This window comes from Schistocerca serialis, chromosome 2 (genome assembly GCF_023864345.2).
Source record: "Schistocerca serialis cubense isolate TAMUIC-IGC-003099 chromosome 2, iqSchSeri2.2, whole genome shotgun sequence".
NCBI classification, from domain to species: domain Eukaryota; kingdom Metazoa; phylum Arthropoda; class Insecta; order Orthoptera; family Acrididae; genus Schistocerca; species Schistocerca serialis.
Genome location: NC_064639.1, coordinates 33,923,737 through 33,943,899, shown reverse-complemented (window position 1 = coordinate 33,943,899; position 20,163 = coordinate 33,923,737). Strand labels below are relative to the sequence as shown.

At 43.6% G+C, this 20,163-nt stretch overlaps 1 protein-coding gene across 1 annotated transcript in view; it reads right to left on the bottom strand.

Annotated features, from left to right (window-relative positions):
• Positions 1 to 20,163, bottom strand: part of LOC126458642 (gustatory receptor 5a for trehalose-like) — a 190,649-nt gene that overhangs the window by 21,806 nt on the left and 148,680 nt on the right. The window contains exon 7 of the mRNA XM_050095809.1: positions 932 to 1,094. Coding sequence (XP_049951766.1) covers positions 932 to 1,094 — 163 coding nt within the window. The remainder of the gene's footprint in view (positions 1 to 931; positions 1,095 to 20,163) is intronic.

Genomic DNA, 20,163 nt, shown 5'->3' with positions numbered 1-20,163 from the left:
GCAGCGGGGAAATAGAAATTAGTCAAGTCTGAAGTATTAATTAACAAAACGAAAGGTGGAAACGGATACAAAAGTGAAGCAGAGCCTCTTCAAGTTCGAAACTCTGATACTATAAATGTTAACGAGTGCGGACGTGATTAGAGACCGGTTTACTGTGCATGATATAAATAAATACCTCACAGTTCTTGTTACGTCTGCCACAGACGGCCCCTGCCAGGCAGACTACACTCAAGACACCACTGTGTACCACATAACATACACAAGTACGTGCAGGCGCAACCAAGAGGAAAACAATTCTTCAAAATAACAGAACTTGCTAGAGACTAATGCGAACCTTTCTCTGCAGAGGTCGCCTCACAGACACAGGGAAAGTTGGAGTACTCCGCCGACCTCCGCCGGCTTTATAAGGCTAGCGCAGCAGCAGTACAGCCAGTTCCTCGCCGAGCTAGGACCAGCTACGAGGGACCTCACCGACACTCTTGATGAATAGTCGTCTACATGTTATTTGTTTTCTTTTTTGTGTATATAGTGATTGTTCGAGAAGTGTAGTTCAGTTTCAATAAACCACATTATACTGAGTGTTCTACAATACTGAGTATTCTTCAGTTCTAAGCCGGAATACGCATTCTTATTGTAGAAACATTCGTATTTATACCTCTCAGTACAGAACAAAACATGTGCTACGGTAAGCATATAGTAGAGTAATTTGTAACTTAGTGTAGACTTCACTGTAGTACAGTTACGTTACAATCGGTAACCAGCCAATCCGATAGGTACTGAATGCGGGGGAACAGGTCGTAGTTTTACAGCAAGCGGACGAAAGCGTGAGGATTATTTGACAGTTTCAGCTATTATGATATCACAGACCACCTTGAGGTGCTGGGGTACGTCGAAAAGAGTGAAACAGATGGTGTACGTTTTCTGTAAAGACCTCAGTACTGTAGTCCAGCGGTGGCACGGAGTAGAGCAGAGTGCTGGGCTCCTTGCTCCGGACGTAGATGTCTGAAGCCGACAGTGAGACGAGGCAGGTCTTGGCGAACAGGTAGATGAACGACCAGTAGTAGTACACCGTCTCCACCGCACTGGCCATTGGCCTGCAACCAGACAGCAAGTGTTACGTGCTATGGAGTCTGGGTCATTCTCCTGCTATAACATTCCGAACAATTACGCACAATTTAACACACGTACAAAACATTTGAAGAAAGTTCGATGCGTAGCGGAATGTGCCGTGATACCTATCCGTCAGAGTGCCAACGCAAAATCCAAAACCGAACAGTGGTTCCATATGGATCAATGTAAATTCAGTTAATTCGTCTGGACATTCCAAAATATATATCAAAAACACATTTGTACAGAATAATCTTAATAATTAAAAAAGTATTTTTCACTTTTCTTCTCCTTCAGCACGATCGTGTTCATCACCTTCTTTGGAAGGCTGCCGGCTCTCTACACATTTTATGGTCCCATTGTAACGTCCGCACAGCAAATACCCTCTACCACGATCCAATTAATCATTTTCAATCAAACCATCCACATTCATTCACTTTGGAAAAGTTATCTGATCTGATTTTCTCGTAATATATGCGGCGACAGCTCGTCTACGCCAAAGTATGTTCTGATCTGATTTTCTCGTAATATTTGCGGCGACAGCTCGTCTACGCCAAAGTATGTTCTAGTGAATTTATTCTTTGAAATAAGAGAGATGCATATATGCATTCTCCAAGGTTGTAGGAGTGGTAACTAGGAGAGCTTCTGGAGTATTGGTTGAGGGATTGACGTGTTTCTGAGAGATACATATTCTGCTCTTCTTCTCGCTAAACCGAGCCAATTAACGTTTGTGTCGATAGCGGTTTGTTTTGAAGAGAAACAGATTGTAAAAGGAAAATAATTAAGGCGTGGAATCACCGGAGATCTGGACATGTAATGGAGATGGATTTAATACACGCTTTCCTCCATAAATAAGGTTTGTGACTTTTTTTGTTCTGGAGTGAATGAACGAATGTGGTTTTTCTGAATCATTTGTTGATCACGTTGGCCTGTAATTAGTGAGGAAGTTTCAGCTGTGTCGAAGAGAGCCTGCAATCACTGAGTCTGTGTTAAATCGTCCAAAAAGGCTTCGTACACATCTGGAATTCGCAATCTTTTGTAAAGGGAACAAATTGTCCAAACGATTGATTCCCCCGACTGACTGCAGTGTTTAACAGTAATAATAAATGTAAAGATCTCTTATAGCAAGCCAGCCGCTGATTACCAAGACGTAGGACTCCACCAAAGATTCTGTTTGGCTGATTCCTTTTATCACTATATCACAGGTTCGAGTCCTGTCACAGTCGCCATTTTAACATTTTAATGTTCGGATGATAAGCTGCCGTCTCTTTAATCTAAGAATAGATGATCAATGCAGCTAGCCGCTATCTCTGTGTAATGTCTTGTCTGTATAGACGTGTATCTGTTGTCTTTAGGATCCCTTCACCTTCACACATAAGTCTATACAGTAAAGTAAGGCCCTCTCAGTTCTTTGCTGATCCGTGATAAGACAGGCGAAAAATTAGACTAATGGAGGATTATTAGTATTATCTCTATTTTCATTCGCTCTCTCTCTTTCTCTCCTTTATCTATGTATAGTTTTTAATATAAGATTTCACCATGATAGAGCTAAAACGAAGGGATTAACTTATTAGCAAGATAAATGCTCAATAGGAGAACATGTGGTATCACCTTACATGCGGTATGCATATATATCTTGAAATTTAAAACTTAGAATAACTATATTACACCGAATATTGTAGACGCATTAATTAGTTTCACGTACTGTATTATTAGCTCTCGTAATCAATGAAAAACAGCAGAAAAATACCGGAAACAACACAAAGGCGAACAGGAAAATGCAATTGTCGCCATTTATATTTGTAAGGCTGACAGGCACACCACGTGGTGAAACCTGACGCACTCTGAGGAAAACTGACTCAAATTTTTCGTGAGGAAAGTCGTCGAAAAACAAAACCGACGATAACTGAAGTCAATGAAAACTGGGTTATTAGCGGGAAGGTACAGCTCGATACGTGGTAAAAATATGCTCAATAATATTAGCAATAGTAATAATAATAACAACAATAATAATTTACTTAGTGACAACCAAATAATTTTTTGCTGGATAGTACAGCAGTCAACCAGACACGAAAGTAATGTAGTATTTGTTGATTTCCGGCAGTTTTTTTTTCAGAAACTGAGACATTCATACATATACAAGACCAATTAATTGTGACAAATAACTGAAGTAGCTTTGTAAAGATCAGGGAAGTTGGCAACGGCCGGTAGAGCGTTTGATGATCCGGTACCTTTTGAATAACACCATTTCCAGATCATACTTTACACACTGTATGTAGATCGAAGGGACTTCATTATACAAGAGGAACTGTTATGATTGATGAAGAAAGCTGTGATATATGTAACAAAAAGGACTGAGGAGAAATTCGTGGGAAGTGGGGATTAAAACTGAAAATATTGTGTCTTAATTATTAGTAAATTGTTTTCTGCTGTAATGCACACTTTACTGCGCGACTTTATAGTAAAGCATAGAATAAAAATAAATAACACAAATAGCAATGGCTATGGTGTTTGTTTGTTGTACGTTAACCCGCTTCGTAGAAACCCAACAACAAAGATTTATGGTAAACTTTATAATGTTACTTGACAGGGAATATTTACTTCATTAAACTTAATATATTCCAAATACTGTTCGAATCTCAAATATGACGGCGCTTTGATTCTGTTGATCTCTGTCAACGCTCACACACAACTAAATTCAAATGTTGTATATTACTGCAGCATTTCGAAACTATAAGAAAACAGAGATCATAAATGAATATTTTATACAATTTTATAACGTCGCATTTGTCTGGATATACAAGGAGAACAGTGACAGTGAATGCAAGAGATCACTCTGCATAAGCATATTTCCACTTGGTACGTCAAGGCACTGTACAGTACAGAAAAATTAGGAAGTGTTGAATACTCTACTAACAGTTGCAAATAAACCTGTTGATTCGGTGAGAAGTAAAAGCATAAAATTCGGTGAGGAGTAAAAGCATAAAACCAAGATGGTGGAGAAAGTTGTGGAATGAAAAACAGTGTAACGAATGACGAGTGTCAGGAGGCCTGATCCTTCAAAATCAGCTCCAGATCCATAAAAAATAAAAGGAAGTAAGTTTATAGCTTAACGCGCCGTCGAGGACGAGACCATACAAACAAATCACAAGCTCGGATTCTCCTAGTTGGAGTAACCATTCCGGCAATCATCGTAACCGTTACAGGGAATTTATTGGGTTGGTGCATAAGTTCGTAACGTCTTTGCTTTGCATGTTGGTATTCCGTTCGCTATGGATTCCTCTATCGATTGTCGTTCTTTATTTGATGTTCACTATTGCTGTTTGAGTCTACATATTGTTTCTTTGCCATTTGGAGATAGTGAGTGGAGCTGTGGATTATAGAAAACGGTGTGCCAAGTGGAGGAATGGGAACATTTCCGACATGTTACTCTGCTTGAGTTCAATAGACCAGAAGTTCTCAAGCTTTTTCCGTCGGGCCCCCCCTTCTTAAACATAAATTATTTTACCTTCTCCCCCATTTTGTTTTCCGTCCTCAGCGCTTTTCATACTTGGCACAAAAACTGCCCATGATATCTGTTTACTTCTGTCTAAGTATTACAACTATCAATTAGAATATGAAGAAGAAGAAGAAGAATAACAACAACAATAATTAGAGAATGTCATTCAGCACACGAGAGGAAATTTAAAAAAAAATTATCAGACATTTGTATTATTCAGTGGTGGCGCAACTGACAAATACAACGAGTTTATAACGAGCGAGTGCAGTTGTTGGAACTGAGAAAATATGTGTACCTCACTAAATATTTTTATAGATTAGTTCAGAAATTAGTTAGTTATTTAAAATTTAAGTGTTTCCTTCTGCAATGCTTTTAATTCAGTTAGAAAGTTTTCATACTTGGAAGATCACGATGTATAAATAACGATAGAACAATATTCAACATTTAAATGCCACCTTAAAAACTGTTATATTCAAACTGATGATCCAAAAAAGGAAATAAACAACAACTTCCAGAACACGTTCCAGCTGTAGGTGAGGTCGATGTTTTGTCTTGATTAACGCCAGTAAGTTGATGCGAAGAGTGTCCTTCTTGCTAAATTGGGTTATTGACTCCGAGTGTGGCCACAGAAGTTTTCGAGAGACTTCGATTTAAGTGTTCTGTCACTTGAGAACTGTATTAGCTCCTCTTGTTCTACTGTTGACACATGGTCTATTACGATCGTAATTGATGTGGATCCAGTCATACTCAGATAAAGGAAAATTATTATCGAATTTCTGAACGAAGTTTTCGATATGTAATAAGCCAATTCTAATTTTTAATCTGTAGCGGAGTGCGCGCTGATATGAAACTTTCTGGAAGATTAAAACTGCGTGCCGGACGGAGACTCGAAATTTGGTCCTTTACCTTTCGCGGGCAAGTTCTTTGCCTAGTGAGCTACCCAAGCACGACTCAGGACCCGTCCCGACATCTAGTCTCGGTCCGGCACACAGTTTCAATCTACCAGGAAGTTTCATATCAGCGCACACTCCTCTGCACAGTGAAAATTTCATTCTGGAAACATCCCGCAGGCTATGGTAAAGCCATGTCTCCGCAATATCCTTTCTTCCACGAGTGCTAGTTCTGCAACATTCGCAGGAGAGCTTCTGCGAAGTTTGGAAGGTAGGAGACGATGTGTTTGCGAAAGTAAAGCCGTGAGGACGGGTCGTCAGTAGTGGCTGGGTAGCGCAGCTGGTAGAGCACTTGCCCGCGAAAGACAGAGGTCCCGAGTTCGAGTCTCGGTCCGGCACACAGTTTTAGTCTGCTAGAAAGTTTCAGTCAATTCTATTAATTTTACCTACATCCAACTCATTTTCTTTCACGAAGTCATCCAAAGAAAAAAATATATCGCAGTTAATCTTCTCCAACTGCCAAAGTTTTCTTTTAAACGCAAGCACTTTCTTGCTCAGAAAGATGATATTACTGCTTCGGCCTTGAAGTGACATGTTGAGATCATTCAGTTTTTCAAAAGCGTCGGCCTAACAGCACATTATTAGAAGGTATTTCACCCAGAAACTGAGCCGCAAGTGTGGGTGAAATGCTGTTCAGCTGAAAAAGACGAAGTTCATCCTTCAGCTCCACTAGGTGACGAAGAACTTCATCACGAGACAACCAACGTATCTCCAAGTGAATTATAAGCGAAACGTGAGTGGAACTCATCTCCTTGCAAAGAATGGGAAATAGCCTAATGTTTAAAGCTCGTGCTTTCACCAAATTTACAATACTGACTGCATCTTTCAGCGCTTCATTGACTTCCGACTGTACTACTTTAGAAGTCAATCCTGTCTCTGTATCATGCAATGTCTGAATTTTACAGAAGGGAAAACAACACGCCCTGTTGTGATGAACCGCTTTTTAGTGCCAATAATTCTGCCACCCGACCGGTACATACACCAACACAGTTTGTCCATGACCGATTGTTGTCAACAAAAAAGGGATTTCACTAGAAAGAAAACATCCGTGCCAGTAGTCCTCCCCTCAATTGATTTTAAAATTAGAAAGTCTCGGGTATTTCATTTTCATAATAGCAGCAAGCAAAAACGAGATGCTGGAAAGATTTCCATATCTGTACTGTCATCAGGTTGCCGAGTGAATTTTAGGATACTGAAGACGTGATGGCGATCTATTTCTCACGTCAGTGACTATTGCATCAATACAACGAGCCCCAATAGCATGTGAGGAGGTATCGACTTCAGACTCATACCTTTCTCCTTCTCTACCTCCTACATAATATGAAATATAAATATTTCACTAAAAGCCAGTGCCCCCTCTATTACTCTCTGCCCTCCCCCCTCTCCTCCTCCCCGGCAGGGGAGTGGCGCCCCTCACTTTGAGGACTGCTGCGATAAAGTAGTAACAGCAGTGTAGGCAGCCAGAAACAATTGAGCCGTGTATGGCGATAACGCCATTGGACAGAGTATGGAAAGAAAACAGTTTTCTCGTTTTGAGGAGGGTCGTTGTGACATTAATAGCTCTCCACGTTCAGGAAGACCTTCGAGGTTTAACAAAGATCGTATAAGCAAATTAATCCACAATGACCCGCATCATTGTGCTTGAGAACTGTCTAACATGACGAACTGTGGTTATTCCACCATCGTGCGACATTTGTATGCAATAGGGAAGGTTCCAAAATCGAGTGTATGGGTGTATGCTCTAAGCCAAAATCACAAAAATCTGCGGGTGGCCATATGTGCATCTCTCCTTGCTCGTCATCAATTGGCTCATGAATAACATCGTCCATTCGTAGCATGTATCGTTACTGCTCATGAGAAATGGTGTGTTTACGCTAACGTAAGGAAAGTAAAGAAATGGTTGAGCCCAAACGAAGGACCAACTTTCCCTACAATGACCTGCCCGCACTCACAAAAGATAATGTTAAGCATCTGATGGAACATCTACGGTGTGGTGTAATATGAGTTGCTTCCCCGAGACATAATCATCACTGCTGACATTTATTGTCAACAACTGAGACGCCTTGCAGACGCAATCAAAGAACTACGAGACCGGGAAGACTGAGTGAAGTGATGCTATTGCAGGGTAACTTACGCCCGCATTCTGCTAGACTGACAAAAACGCTATATAGGAGTTGGGTTGGGAAGTCATTCCGCGCCCATCTTATTCACGCGATCTTGCACCCTCAGATTTTCGCCTTTTCTTCTCTCTATCGAACCACCTTCAAGGAAATTCTTCTCCTGGTGAAAATGCGCTTCTAACACGGCTCGACGAGTTATCCGCATCAAAACCATGTGGTTTCTACAGTCGCGGAATCGAAAAGTTGCCCCAGTGTTGATGTAAATAGTCAATATATACGAGTACTATTGTTATTAAAGTATCTTTTATGTGTATCTTTTCTGTTTATTAAATTTACGGGAAACCGCTACGAACTTATGCACCATCCTAGTACTTAACGCCTAAACTTCAATGCCAGTCGGAGAATTGAACCACATTCCTACTGAAAGTGAAACTAATGTCAAAAACTGCTCCGGAAGACTAGAGAGGGAACTTGAAACGTTGCTGTACATGTCGCTTCATTGACTTTCAGAATCTGTTTCCACTTTTACATTACATAGCAGCATCGCCTATGTGTTGGTGCTCCTATAACTTCAAATTGAGAGAAAGATGATCAGCTCGGTGCTATATCTGGCGGCCGCAGTGATATTTCAACACTATATTTCCACATCTGAATTGCATTTCATATCTAAGTTGTTTTCGGTACTAACTACATACTTATTAAACTTTAACTTTTTAAAGGAATCGCCATGTATTTGCGTCGTTGCCCTACTGTTCCCATATAACATCCTCTTGATGTCTGCTTGGAAACGTGCTTGTCGTGTGCTTTAGTATCTATATGTGTCTTTGGCCTTGGAATGAGTTTCTCTGAATGTAGGGACAGCTTAGCCAACCTTTGTACAAAGCTAATGGAAACTGTTCTAGGTCAGAGAGACATCGCTGACCGATGGTCCGTTGCTTTGTTGAAGTTGGTGCAGGTAGAACGTCAGCTGCTGGTCTGTTGCAGAAGACTGGTGAGCGAGCGAGCAGCTTCACTGCCCTGGGAAATGTCGGCGGGGTAGCACCTTATTTAAGCCCTTGCTGTTAGTGAATGTCTAAGTTCAGCTTAACTGAGTCTCTAGTTCATCTCTTAGTAAGTTTCGGATATTATAGACTAGCTACTTTGTATGTAGGAATTTATTACAAGTAATTCACGACTTTTACAATTTACTGGAGTGTTCTTTGTGGTCTATAAGTTCGCGATGGATGGGCATGAGACCACGTCTATGTATGAGTGTGATTAGTTTCCTCAACAAGGCATGTAACTGGTTATGAGCACTGCATGTGTATGTAACATTCCGGTGGTGCGGTGGTCGCAGATAAATCCTGCTGTTTTTTGTGGAGATTTTGGTGAGTTTCATTGTGCGTGGCGTGCATGGCCGTTACCACGTGTTTGTTCGTGACATTGTATTTGCGGTACTCTGCACCCACTAATGATCCACTTTTTGTTTTTAAATAAATTCTCGTGCCCAATAGTTCGGTTTTGAGATCTTTCTTTGTTGTGATTCTAATAGTTAGTCGATGATTATTTGCAGTGGATAGCATCGTAGCTACTATTGATTTACGGTGGCTCAGACCTGAGGAAGAATAGTACACAGAACGTAGTTTTGTTTTGACTGTTCCCCTAATTGTAACTCTGTGTAATTTTTACTATGAATTTCGATGTAATTTTGTGTCCAAATACTCAGTCACCTAGCCTAGTTTCCTCTCACCTATTTTACATTTTGATTCCTTCTTGAACTTATGGGCAACTTCTTTCGCTGTGATGAGCGGCTAGTGTAAAAGTGTGCGTGAGTAATCCATGTATTGCACTGTATTCCCAAGTTGCAAGTGACCGCATCAGTCGTGCAATCACTCCCTGCGTTAATCCAGTAGCCTTCAGTATCCACACTCCCTGATAGGTTAAAATTCTTAATAATATGCTTGTTCATGGGCAAGAGGTGTTCTTGATATTAATAACTCACCCACTGTTTATCCATTTCCACCGAGCCTCTTCTCGGCCAACCTAGATAACAAGTGTGACTATCTGTTTATCTTTAAAAAGCATTTCTCAAACAGATTCTCTTCCAGAATTAATTAAGAAGTTCTCAATTTCTGTGAATATATAATTGTTTTCCTGAATTGAGGCCTATTTACTTATCAGTTCTTATCTTCGTTTTGGTTGAAGTTAATGTACAGTATACTGATTCATTGAGTTCGTGGCCCTGTAAAATCTATTGGGAAACATAACGATTAGATGCCAGAGATTCAATTTCCTATGCAGTTATCGACAGACGAGTCCACCTGTCTCCCCCGTAGTGAGAGCAAGAGCTGAGTCTCACCTGCCGAGCTAAGTTTCACATGTTAAGTTTCAAACTTATAACAAGTGTTCCTAGTTAGCTCCATTGTGTTAGAGTTTGCTTTTATACCCATCGGTACTGTAGATTATGTGGAGCACTTTACGTTGACGATGTCTCTGGCAGGCACTATCTCAGAGCACTTTTAGGGTTGTGTATTAGATGTGTAATTCGATCCAAAGCTAGGATTCCTCTGACGATGGAAACATTGAGAATGATGGAACCGAACGTGTTGTGTTGCAAGCCTTACTGAAACTACGAATCGTTGTTTGGGCGACGTTATAAATCGATTCACGATGAAAGTAATTGTAGACATTGTAGTATAGACAAGTCCGATCAATATTCAGGCTCACGCTGTTAGAAGTGGCATCAGTAATCTTCACCAAAGTACTGCAGATAGCGTGACGTATACACTTAATTGGGCAATCATGATGTAGAGGTCTGTAAAACTTCAGTCTGTGCTTGCAAGATTAGGTGCATAGTGGATTAGTCCAGTGAAACAGCGTTGCGCCCAATTACAGAACTAATAAATGTGAATTTTGTGTGAGAAGTGTGAGGTCGTATAAGGCGCCGAACCACGACGGAGACATCCGTCTCAGTCTCGTTATATTTTTGTTATGACAACATTTTCACCATGGACTGCAGTAGTTACTATAATTTACACAACTGCAATTCCGATCTGTAAGTCATTTTCAACTTGAAAGTCGAAATTTCATCTGCAACAGTTATTATAATTTTAACTCCTACTAAGTTCTGATTTTGTATCATGTTGGACGAACGTGTGGAACAGTGCTATATGATCGAAAGTCAGTTTCCTGCGTATCTACACTCCTGGAAATGGAAAAAAGAACACATTGACACCGGTGTGTCAGACCCACCATACTTGCTCCGGACACTGCGAGAGGGCTGTACAAGCAATGATCACACGCACGGCACAGCGGACACACCAGGAACCGCGGTGTTGGCCGTCGAATGGCGCTAGCTGCGCAGCATTTGTGCACCGCCGCCGTCAGTGTCAGCCAGTTTGCCGTGGCATACGGAGCTCCATCGCAGTCTTTAACACTGGTAGCATGCCGCGACAGCGTGGACGTGAACCGTATGTGCAGTTGACGGACTTTGAGCGAGGGCGTATAGTGGGCATGCGGGAGGCCTGGTGGATGTACCACCGAATTGCTCAACACGTGGGGCGTGAGGTCTCCACAGTACATCGATGTTGTCGCCAGTGGTCGGCGGAAGGTGCACGTGCCCGTCTACCTGGGACCGGACCGCAGCGACGCACGGATGCACGCCAAGACCGTAGGATCCTACGCAGTGCCGTAGGGGACCGCACCGCCACTTCCCAGCAAATTAGGGACACTGTTGCTCCTGGGGTATCGGCGAGGACCATTCGCAACCGTCTCCATGAAGCTGGGCTACGGTCCCGCACACCGTTAGGCCGTCTTCCGCTCACGCCCCAACATCGTGCAGCCCGCCTCCAGTGGTGTCGCGACAGGCGTGAATGGAGGGACGAATGGAGACGTGTCGTCTTCAGCGATGAGAGTCGCTTCTGCCTTGGTGCCAGTGATGGTCGTATGCGTGTTTGGCGCCGTGCAGGTGAGCGCCACAATCAGGACTGCATATGACCGAGGCACACAGGGCCAACACCCGGCATCATGGTGTGGGGAGCAATCTCCTACACTGGCCGTACACCACTGGTGATCGTCGAGGGGACACTGAATAGTGCACGGTACATCCAAACCGTCATCGAACCCATCGTTCTACCATTCCTAGACCGGCAAGGGAACTTGCTGTTCCAACAGGACAATGCACGTCCGCATGTATCCCGTGCCACCCAACGTCCTCTAGAAGGTGTAAGTCAACTACCCTGGCCAGCAAGATCTCCGGATCTGTCCCCCATTGAGCATGTTTGGGACTGGATGAAGCGTCGTCTCACGCGGTCTGCACGTCCAGCACGAACGCTGGTGCAACTGAGGCGCCAGGTGGAAATGGCATGGCAAGCCGTTCCACAGGACTACATCCAGCATCTCTACGATCGTCTCCATGGGAGAATAGCAGCCTGCATTGCTGCGAAAGGTGGATATACACTGTACTAGTGCCGACATTGTGCATGCTCTGTTGCCTGTGTCTATGTGCCTGTGGTTCTGTCAGTGTGATCATGTGATGTATCTGACCCCAGGAATGTGTCAATAAAGTTTCCCCTCCCTGGGACAATGAATTCACGGTGTTCTTATTTCAATTTCCAGGAGTGTATGTTCCTTAAATGACTTCTATTTCTATTGAAACAATACTGCACAAATGATGATAAGTCACTTAGTAAAACGCCATCAGTTGGTGAATGAATGACTTCAATATTACTTGTTGTCGGCTAACACATCATCAGATATCAGATACATCATGTTGTACATATGAAATGAAGTTATACGTTACATACACAACTGTCGAAGGCAGTCTGCCTCAGCATTTGTGCAGTATTGTTCCAGATGCGTAATGTGGTCGCATGCTTTCTGTACGACCTCTTCATGCATCTCAAATGAAGTTTATTTGATTAGAGACGGAATAATCAGTAGCCAGACATTACCTACTTCCGAAGTGACCAAATTGCCTGTGCTCGCTGATACGGACGTCGACTGAAATTTATCCAAGGGGGAGGGCGGGTAAGACACTGAAATTACCATGCGTTATATAAGTGAGCTGTTCAGTTTCGAGACGTGTCGTACCACAAGAACTAATTTTATGAGTGACACGGAAAACTTATTATATCTTGGAGAATTGACGGCTCTCCACTGAGTATTTGCTACAGTATATTATGAACAAAACCCCTATACTGTAGATCACCCCGGCCTGCGTAGCTGAGTGGTCACCGCGGCTGAATGCTATGCAGGATACTCGGCTTGGATTGCTGGTACTGCCAGGAATTTGTCCTTGGTGGTAGAGCTGTACTGGATGCACTCAGCCTCATGAAGTCAACTGAGGGCTACTCGAGCGATTAGTAGGGGTTCCAAGGTCAGGGGACCCGACAACGACTGGGAGACCGGTGTGCTGACCACACGCCTCTCCATACCGCATCCGATGACGTCACTGGCAGAGGGTGACACGGCGGTCAGTCTGGCCCATTGCCCCGTCTAGAGCCGGAGCGTGGAATGAAAAAGGTATTGCATTTATGTCACGACAGCATAGAAAATGTAACACGGATGTATCAAATGCCACGACATAATAGAAGAAGGTGAACTAAATAGAGACGTGAGAGCATTTAAGAGGGAAATTACCTGCAGGAGGAAGACGACGGCTACGAGCGTGACAGCAGAATACAGTTTACGTTTACAGTAAGAAAAACGGAGTAACCAGAACTGTACGAACAGAACATTCACGGCAGAGTTGGTACTGCCTGGCTACGTTAAACTAAGTGGAGGTAAAGAAGAGGTTTCAGTAACCCTGGAGCTAGAAAAAGTGTTAGCACTTGGATAGTAATGAGAGAAACAGCACCAGCAACCTGCAAACTTGCGCCATAATATCCGAGTGAAGTAAGCTGTTCTCCACCACTGCGTCCCGCCGTCTCCGCCTCTTTCGCTTGGATAATTCCATCCGAGGTCCATTCTATAGGAGATGTGATCAAAAAGTAACGGAAATTTTTGTTTTTCTTAAAGAATCTTTATTAATTCATCAAGAGCAAATTTGTCCCCTTCAAAATAATTCGGAGGAGACAGAAATTAGTGTTTCACGTCCCGTCGACATCGAGGTCATTAGAGATGGATCACAAGCTCGAATGAGGGAAGAATGGAGAAGGATGGCGGTCGTGCCCTTTCTAAGGAAACATGCCGGCATTCGCCTTAAGCGGTTTAGGGAAATCACGAAAAACCAAAATCTGGATGCCCGGACGCGGGTTTGAACCGTCGTCCTCCCGAATGCGAGTCCAGTGTGCTAATCAGAGCGCCACCATGCTCGGTCAAGGTAATTCCCTTCTGATATAATACATTTGTCAGCGCTTTTTCTAATCTTGCAAGCACTTCTGGAACTCAATTTTCGTTATGGTGTTAGGCTTCTTCAGCGATTCTGTTTTCATCTCATCAACGGTGACAAAATGACGTCCTGTCATGGTTCCCTTTAGCCTCGGGAATAGAAAGAAGCTGCCGTCAGTCATTTCCGGCGAATACGGTGGCCGTGGCAAAAATTCACGAACGAGCGTTGGGGTGTGAGCGGAAGCATTACCGTCATGTAACTTTCATTAGTGATTTCGAAACATTTCGGTTCATTTTCTTCGGATTGTTTCGCTCAAACGGCGCGTAGCTTCTAGGTAGTGTTCTGAGATATCTCACCGCAAACGATGGAAACAGTGATAAGGAGCTTCACATGGGAACGAACTCGTACAACGTTTCTCGTTCATGGCTCTTCAGACAGTTTACTTTGGGACGATTATGCCTTTGCGTTTCGTGTGAACACAACGCTGTACTGCACAGTCATTTATGTCAGCCTTCTACACGTTACGAATATACACTACTGGCCATTAAAATTGCTACACCACGAAGATGACGTGCTACAGACGCGAAATTTAATCGACAGGAAGAAGATGCTGTGATATGCAAATGATTAGCTTTTCAGAGCATTCACACAAGGTTGACGCCGGTGGCGACACCTACAACGTACTGGCATGAGGAAAGTTTCCAACCGATTTCTCATACACAAACAGCAGTTGACAGGCATTGCCTGGTGAAACGTTGTTGTGATGCCTCGTGTAAGGAGGAGAAATGCGTACCATCACGTTTCCGACTTTGATAAAGGTCGGATTGTAGCTTATCGCGATTGCGGTTTATCGTATCGCGACATTGCTGCTCGCGTTGGCCGAGATCCAATGACTGTTAGCGGAATATGGAATACGTGGGTTCAGGAGGGTAATACGGAACGCCGTGCTGGATTCCAACGGCCTCGTATAACAAGTAATCGAGATGACAAACCATCTTATCCCCATGGCTGTAACGGATCGTGCAGCCACGTCTCGATCCCCGAGTCAACAGATGGGGACGTTTGCAAGACAACAACCATCTGCACGAACAGTTCGACGACGTTTGCAGCAGTATGGACTATCAACTCGGAGACCATGGATGCGGTTACCCTTGACGCTGCATCACAGACAGGAGCGCCTGCGATGGTGTACTCAACGACGAACATGGGTGCACGAATGGCAAAACATCATTTTTTCGGATGAATCCAGGTTCTGTTTACAGCATCATGATGGTCGCATCCTTGTTTGGCGACATCGCGGTGAACGCACATTGGAAGCGTGTATTCGTCATCGCCATACTGGCTTATCACCTGGCGTGATGGTATGGGGTGCCATCGGTTACACGTCTCGGTCACCTCTTGTTCGGATTAACAGCATTTTGAACAGTGGACGTTACATTTAGGATGTGTTACGACCCGTGGCTCTACCCTTCATTCGATCCCTGCGAAACCCTACATTTCAGTAGGATAATGCACAATCATATGTTGCAGATCCTGTACGGGCCTTTCTGGATACAGAAACTGTTTGACTGCTGCCCTGGCCAGCACATTCTCCAGATCTCTCACCAATTGAAAACGTCAATGGTGGCCGAGCAAGTGGCTCGTCACAATACGCCAGTCACTGCTCTTGATGAACTGTGGTATCGTAATGAAGCTGCATGGGCAGCTGTACCTGTACACACCATCCAAGCTCTGTTTGGCTCAATGCCGAGGCGTATCAAGGCCGTTATTACGGCCAGAGGTGGCTATTCTGGGTACCGATTTCTCAGGATCTATGCACCCAAATTGCGTGAAAATGTAATCATATGCCAGTTCTAGTATAATATATTTATCCAATGAATACCCGTTTATCATCTGCATTTCTTCTTGGTGTAGCAATTTTAATGGCCAGTAGTGTATATTTCTCTTTCGTCGCTGAGAGTACGACCTGACCTCAGTATTTCAAAATGCGTCAGGACAATGGTATACGCAGGTCTCCAACGCCTGCCTGGAAAAAAAAAATGACGCACTCAGAAGGGGAGGAGGAAACGAAACGAAACTTCCCGGTTTGAGAGGGTACGTGATGGTATTTCAAAGATTACAGTATCGAAACAAATTTACAAATACGTTGGCAATAGGAGGCAAGTTATCCGTATGAAGCACGTTCTCTGGCCTGGATGCAAGCACTGATTTCATTGCGAAGGATGTCATCTAGGCGTTGCATCCTCTCCTGAGGCAAACTGGCCCATAGCTGCTGTAATTGGTCCTCCATACACTGGATGTCGCCTCAGGGATGCACCTGACGTCCTAGACGGACCCAAAAGTGCTCTATGGGGGAGAGATATGGCCATGAGAGTACCTCAGTACCACGCAGGCAGTTCACAGAGGCATGTACCGTGTGTGGACGAACATTGTGCTGTTGAAAACTAACAAACACGATACTTTCGCATGAGAGGTAAAACATGATGACGCAGAATGTCCGTGACGTACCGGTGTGGCGTCGGATTTCCCTCAGTCACTAGCAGTCGTGACACCCAAGTCATACTCGACGACTCCCACGTACAATGAGGAAACAAAAGTAATGGGATAGCGATATGCACACATACAGATGGCGGTCGTATCGCCTCACGAGGTATAAAAGGGCAGTGCATTGGTGGAGCTGTCATTTGTACTCAGGTGATTCAGCTGAAAAGGTTTCTAACGTAATTAAGACGGCATGACGGGAGTTAACAGACATTGGAAGCGGAATGTTAGCTGGAGCTGGAAATCGTTAGGGAATTCAATATTCCGAGATCCACAGTATGAAGAGTGTGCCGAGAGACCAAATTTCAGGCATTACCTACCACCACGGACAAAGCAATGGTCAACAGCCTTCACTTAACGACCGAGAGAAGCGGCGTTTGCGTGGAGTTGGCGGTGCTAACAGAGAAGCAGCATTGCGTGAAATAACCGCAGAAATCGATGTGAGACGTACGACGAACGTATCCGTTACGACAAAATTTGGCGTTAATGAGCTATGGCAGCAGACGACTCACCCGAGTGCCTTTGCTGACAGTACGACATCGCCCGCAGCTCCTCTCCTGGGCTCTTGACCATATCAGTCCGACCCTAGACTATTGAAAAACCGTGGGCTGGTCAGATCAGGCCGATTTCAGATGGTTAGAGCTGGCGGTGGGATTCGAGTGTGGCGCAGAACCCACGAAGCCGTGGGCCCAAGTTATCAACAACGCACTGTGCAGGCTGTTGGTGGCTCCGAAATGGTGTAGATTGTGTTTACATGAAATGGTCCACCTGAACCGATTATTTACTGGAAACTGTTATGCTCTGCTACTTCGAGAGCATTTCCAAGCGTTCATGAAACTCAATGTCACCGGGCCACTGTTCTTTTCGTCTGGTATGAAGAACATTCTGGACAATTCGAGCGAATATTTTGGCTACCGATATGACCCGACATGAATTCTACCGAACATTTATGGGGCATAATCGAAAAGTCAGTCCGTGCTCACCAGCCTGCAGATGCAACAGTTTCTCAGTTATGGACGCCTATAGTGTCAGCGTGAGTCAAGATTTCTGTAGGGGACTTCCAACGACTTGTTGAGTCCACTACGCCGGGCAAAAGGAGTTCCCACGCGATATTAGGAAGTATGCAGTGAACCGTGCGTAACGCTGCTTGTATACTATAGTGCTAATAAAGCTTCATAATAAATGTGTTTGTTTGTGACAGTATCACCTGAAACATTCTTACGTGAGCAGCATTTCATGTTTTTATTCTTGTGTCCTTAAATATATGAAAAATACATGTATTCAGTCGCCAGATCATGTTTTCTTTATTTAATTTTGCAAATCGATTTCAACTGATTAACAGCCATCATCGGTGCTTTCAACATGTATGTTCCCTGAGTAATAAAACTGTCTTAAACAGACGTCAAACATGATCTTGCAACTGCTTGCTGCTTATTTGGTGATTTTATGGTTTACGGTCATACACAACTTGGAAAATACATGTATTTTTGGCAAAAGTTGGCCGAAATCTGACCCACTATGGTAAAGATGTAAATGTAGTGTGACTAGGGCCTCCCGTCGGGTAGACCGTTCGCCGGGTGCAAGTCTTTCGATTTGACGCCTCTTCAGCGACTTGCGCGTCGATGAGGATGAAATGATGATGATAGGACAACAAAACACCCCGTCCCTGAGCGGAGAAAATCTCCGACCCAGCCGGGAATCGAACCCAGGCCTTTAGGACTGACATACTGTCGCGCTGAGTTCTCAGCTACCGGGGCGGACACTATGGTAAAAGAACACAATGCAGTACGATTCGTCAGAGGTACATGCTTCCAGTCGTGGCACCATTCCAAACTCAGCCGTTTGTGTTGTGGTGTTGACGTCAGCCTACACGTGGAACGGTAATTTCCTAGTACGGCTGCTGCGAGTCCTCGACCAATGGTGCGGGATGGCACAGAATGTAGCTGGGATCCGTTACCTGTTCTAGGGTGACAGGTGCTCGTGTGAAGGGATGAAGACGTGTTTCATGCACAATATGGCGATGGTCCCTTGTGGTGGCCCCTACGTTCCCATGCAGTCCAACATCGGACCACTGTGACATCCAAATGCCCCACAAATGTGGATATCGGAAAATTCGATCTGCCAGCTAAACGGAGTCCCACACTGAGGCCCCTTCAAACTCAGTCAGAAGCTGGTAACGTCGTCTCCCACGAATTGGCGGCATCCCTGAACCTTTCAGAGTGATCACTCAACGTCTGACGCTGTTCACCCCCCTTGTATACCCTGCCAGGTCTGGTAACGATGCTAAATGCATTCTAGTGTCTGCTCTACCTGTCACAGAGAATTGCAATTCTAATAACATACACACCCACCGACATTAGGTGTATTGTGTGAAGATATACTGACATCCGACCGTGTCTTACGGGTACTTCACACTTTTTTTCAGGCGGTATAATTCGATCTAAAGCCTGGGCAACGGCAAATAGTCCATGAACATCCTACCACTGCCTCCAGTACTGCGTTTCTACAATGCTTCTGCAATACTGCAGACTCGGCAGAACAAGAGCTGGTGATGTTCAAAAGACTTTGTCAAACTGAATTTTCTCATTTTCAGAATATTGAAGGGTGATCCGTTTTATTGCTAAAAACCGTTCAAAAGTCAAGACTGCATAAAATATTTCTTTATTTCGACCACCAGTTTCAACTGTCTTCGCTATCATCTTTAGGTCTTAAACACTTTTTTGTCGTAAAACTTGTACATTTTACGCTGAACCTCACGTACAATATGTCAAGTGGATAAAACTCAGCACATTATATAAGTCTATAATCGCTACAATATTGTAAAAAAAACACTCTGTTTTAAAGGTGATGTCCATATGTATACTGCTCACAGATCCTTTTTACATCAAACGGGGCAGACAATAGCACATCTGTTTAGAACTGCTGGACACATACTAAACATTGTGAATCCACTTTCGCACTGTTTAGTGTGTGACCAGCATACGTAAACAGATTTGCTATTTTCTACCGTGTTTGTATAATGTAACAACAATGGACAAGGTGCTTTATGTTTTTAAACGTTTTAGCGATGACAGACTTATATAATGTGCTGAGTTTATCCACTTGACAACTTGAGCCTGAGGTTCAGCATAGAATGATCATGTTTTACAATAAAAAGATGTTTACGATCTGAAGATTACAGCAAAGACGGTTGAAACCGGTTGTCGTAAATAAATAAATATTTTATGCGATCTCGGCTTTTGAAAGGTTTGTAACTTTATAAGGCATTGTTTTTTTTTCTTCACTTGTAAGCGCAGTGAGATCGTTACGCTGTGACGACAGGACGCGTTCACGGCGCCTGTAAACAGCTGCAGCAGTCTGTAATGAGAGGAATTAATTATTGACTTAGGTGGCGTGCTACGACTGCAGAAAGTTTCCATCTTGACTCGGCATACCCACCATGTCGTGACAACACAATATGCCAGTCCTGTGAAACTAGTAAATACGTAATTTTGTGATCTGTGAGATAGTCACGTAAACGTTTATCTAGTGGTCTCTTTGAATAAAATAGTGTCCAGGCACATTGGCAATTACGTTGACTACTACACCGAGCGTAACGATAAATGAAAAAAGCAAAAAAAAGAAAAATACTGTGGA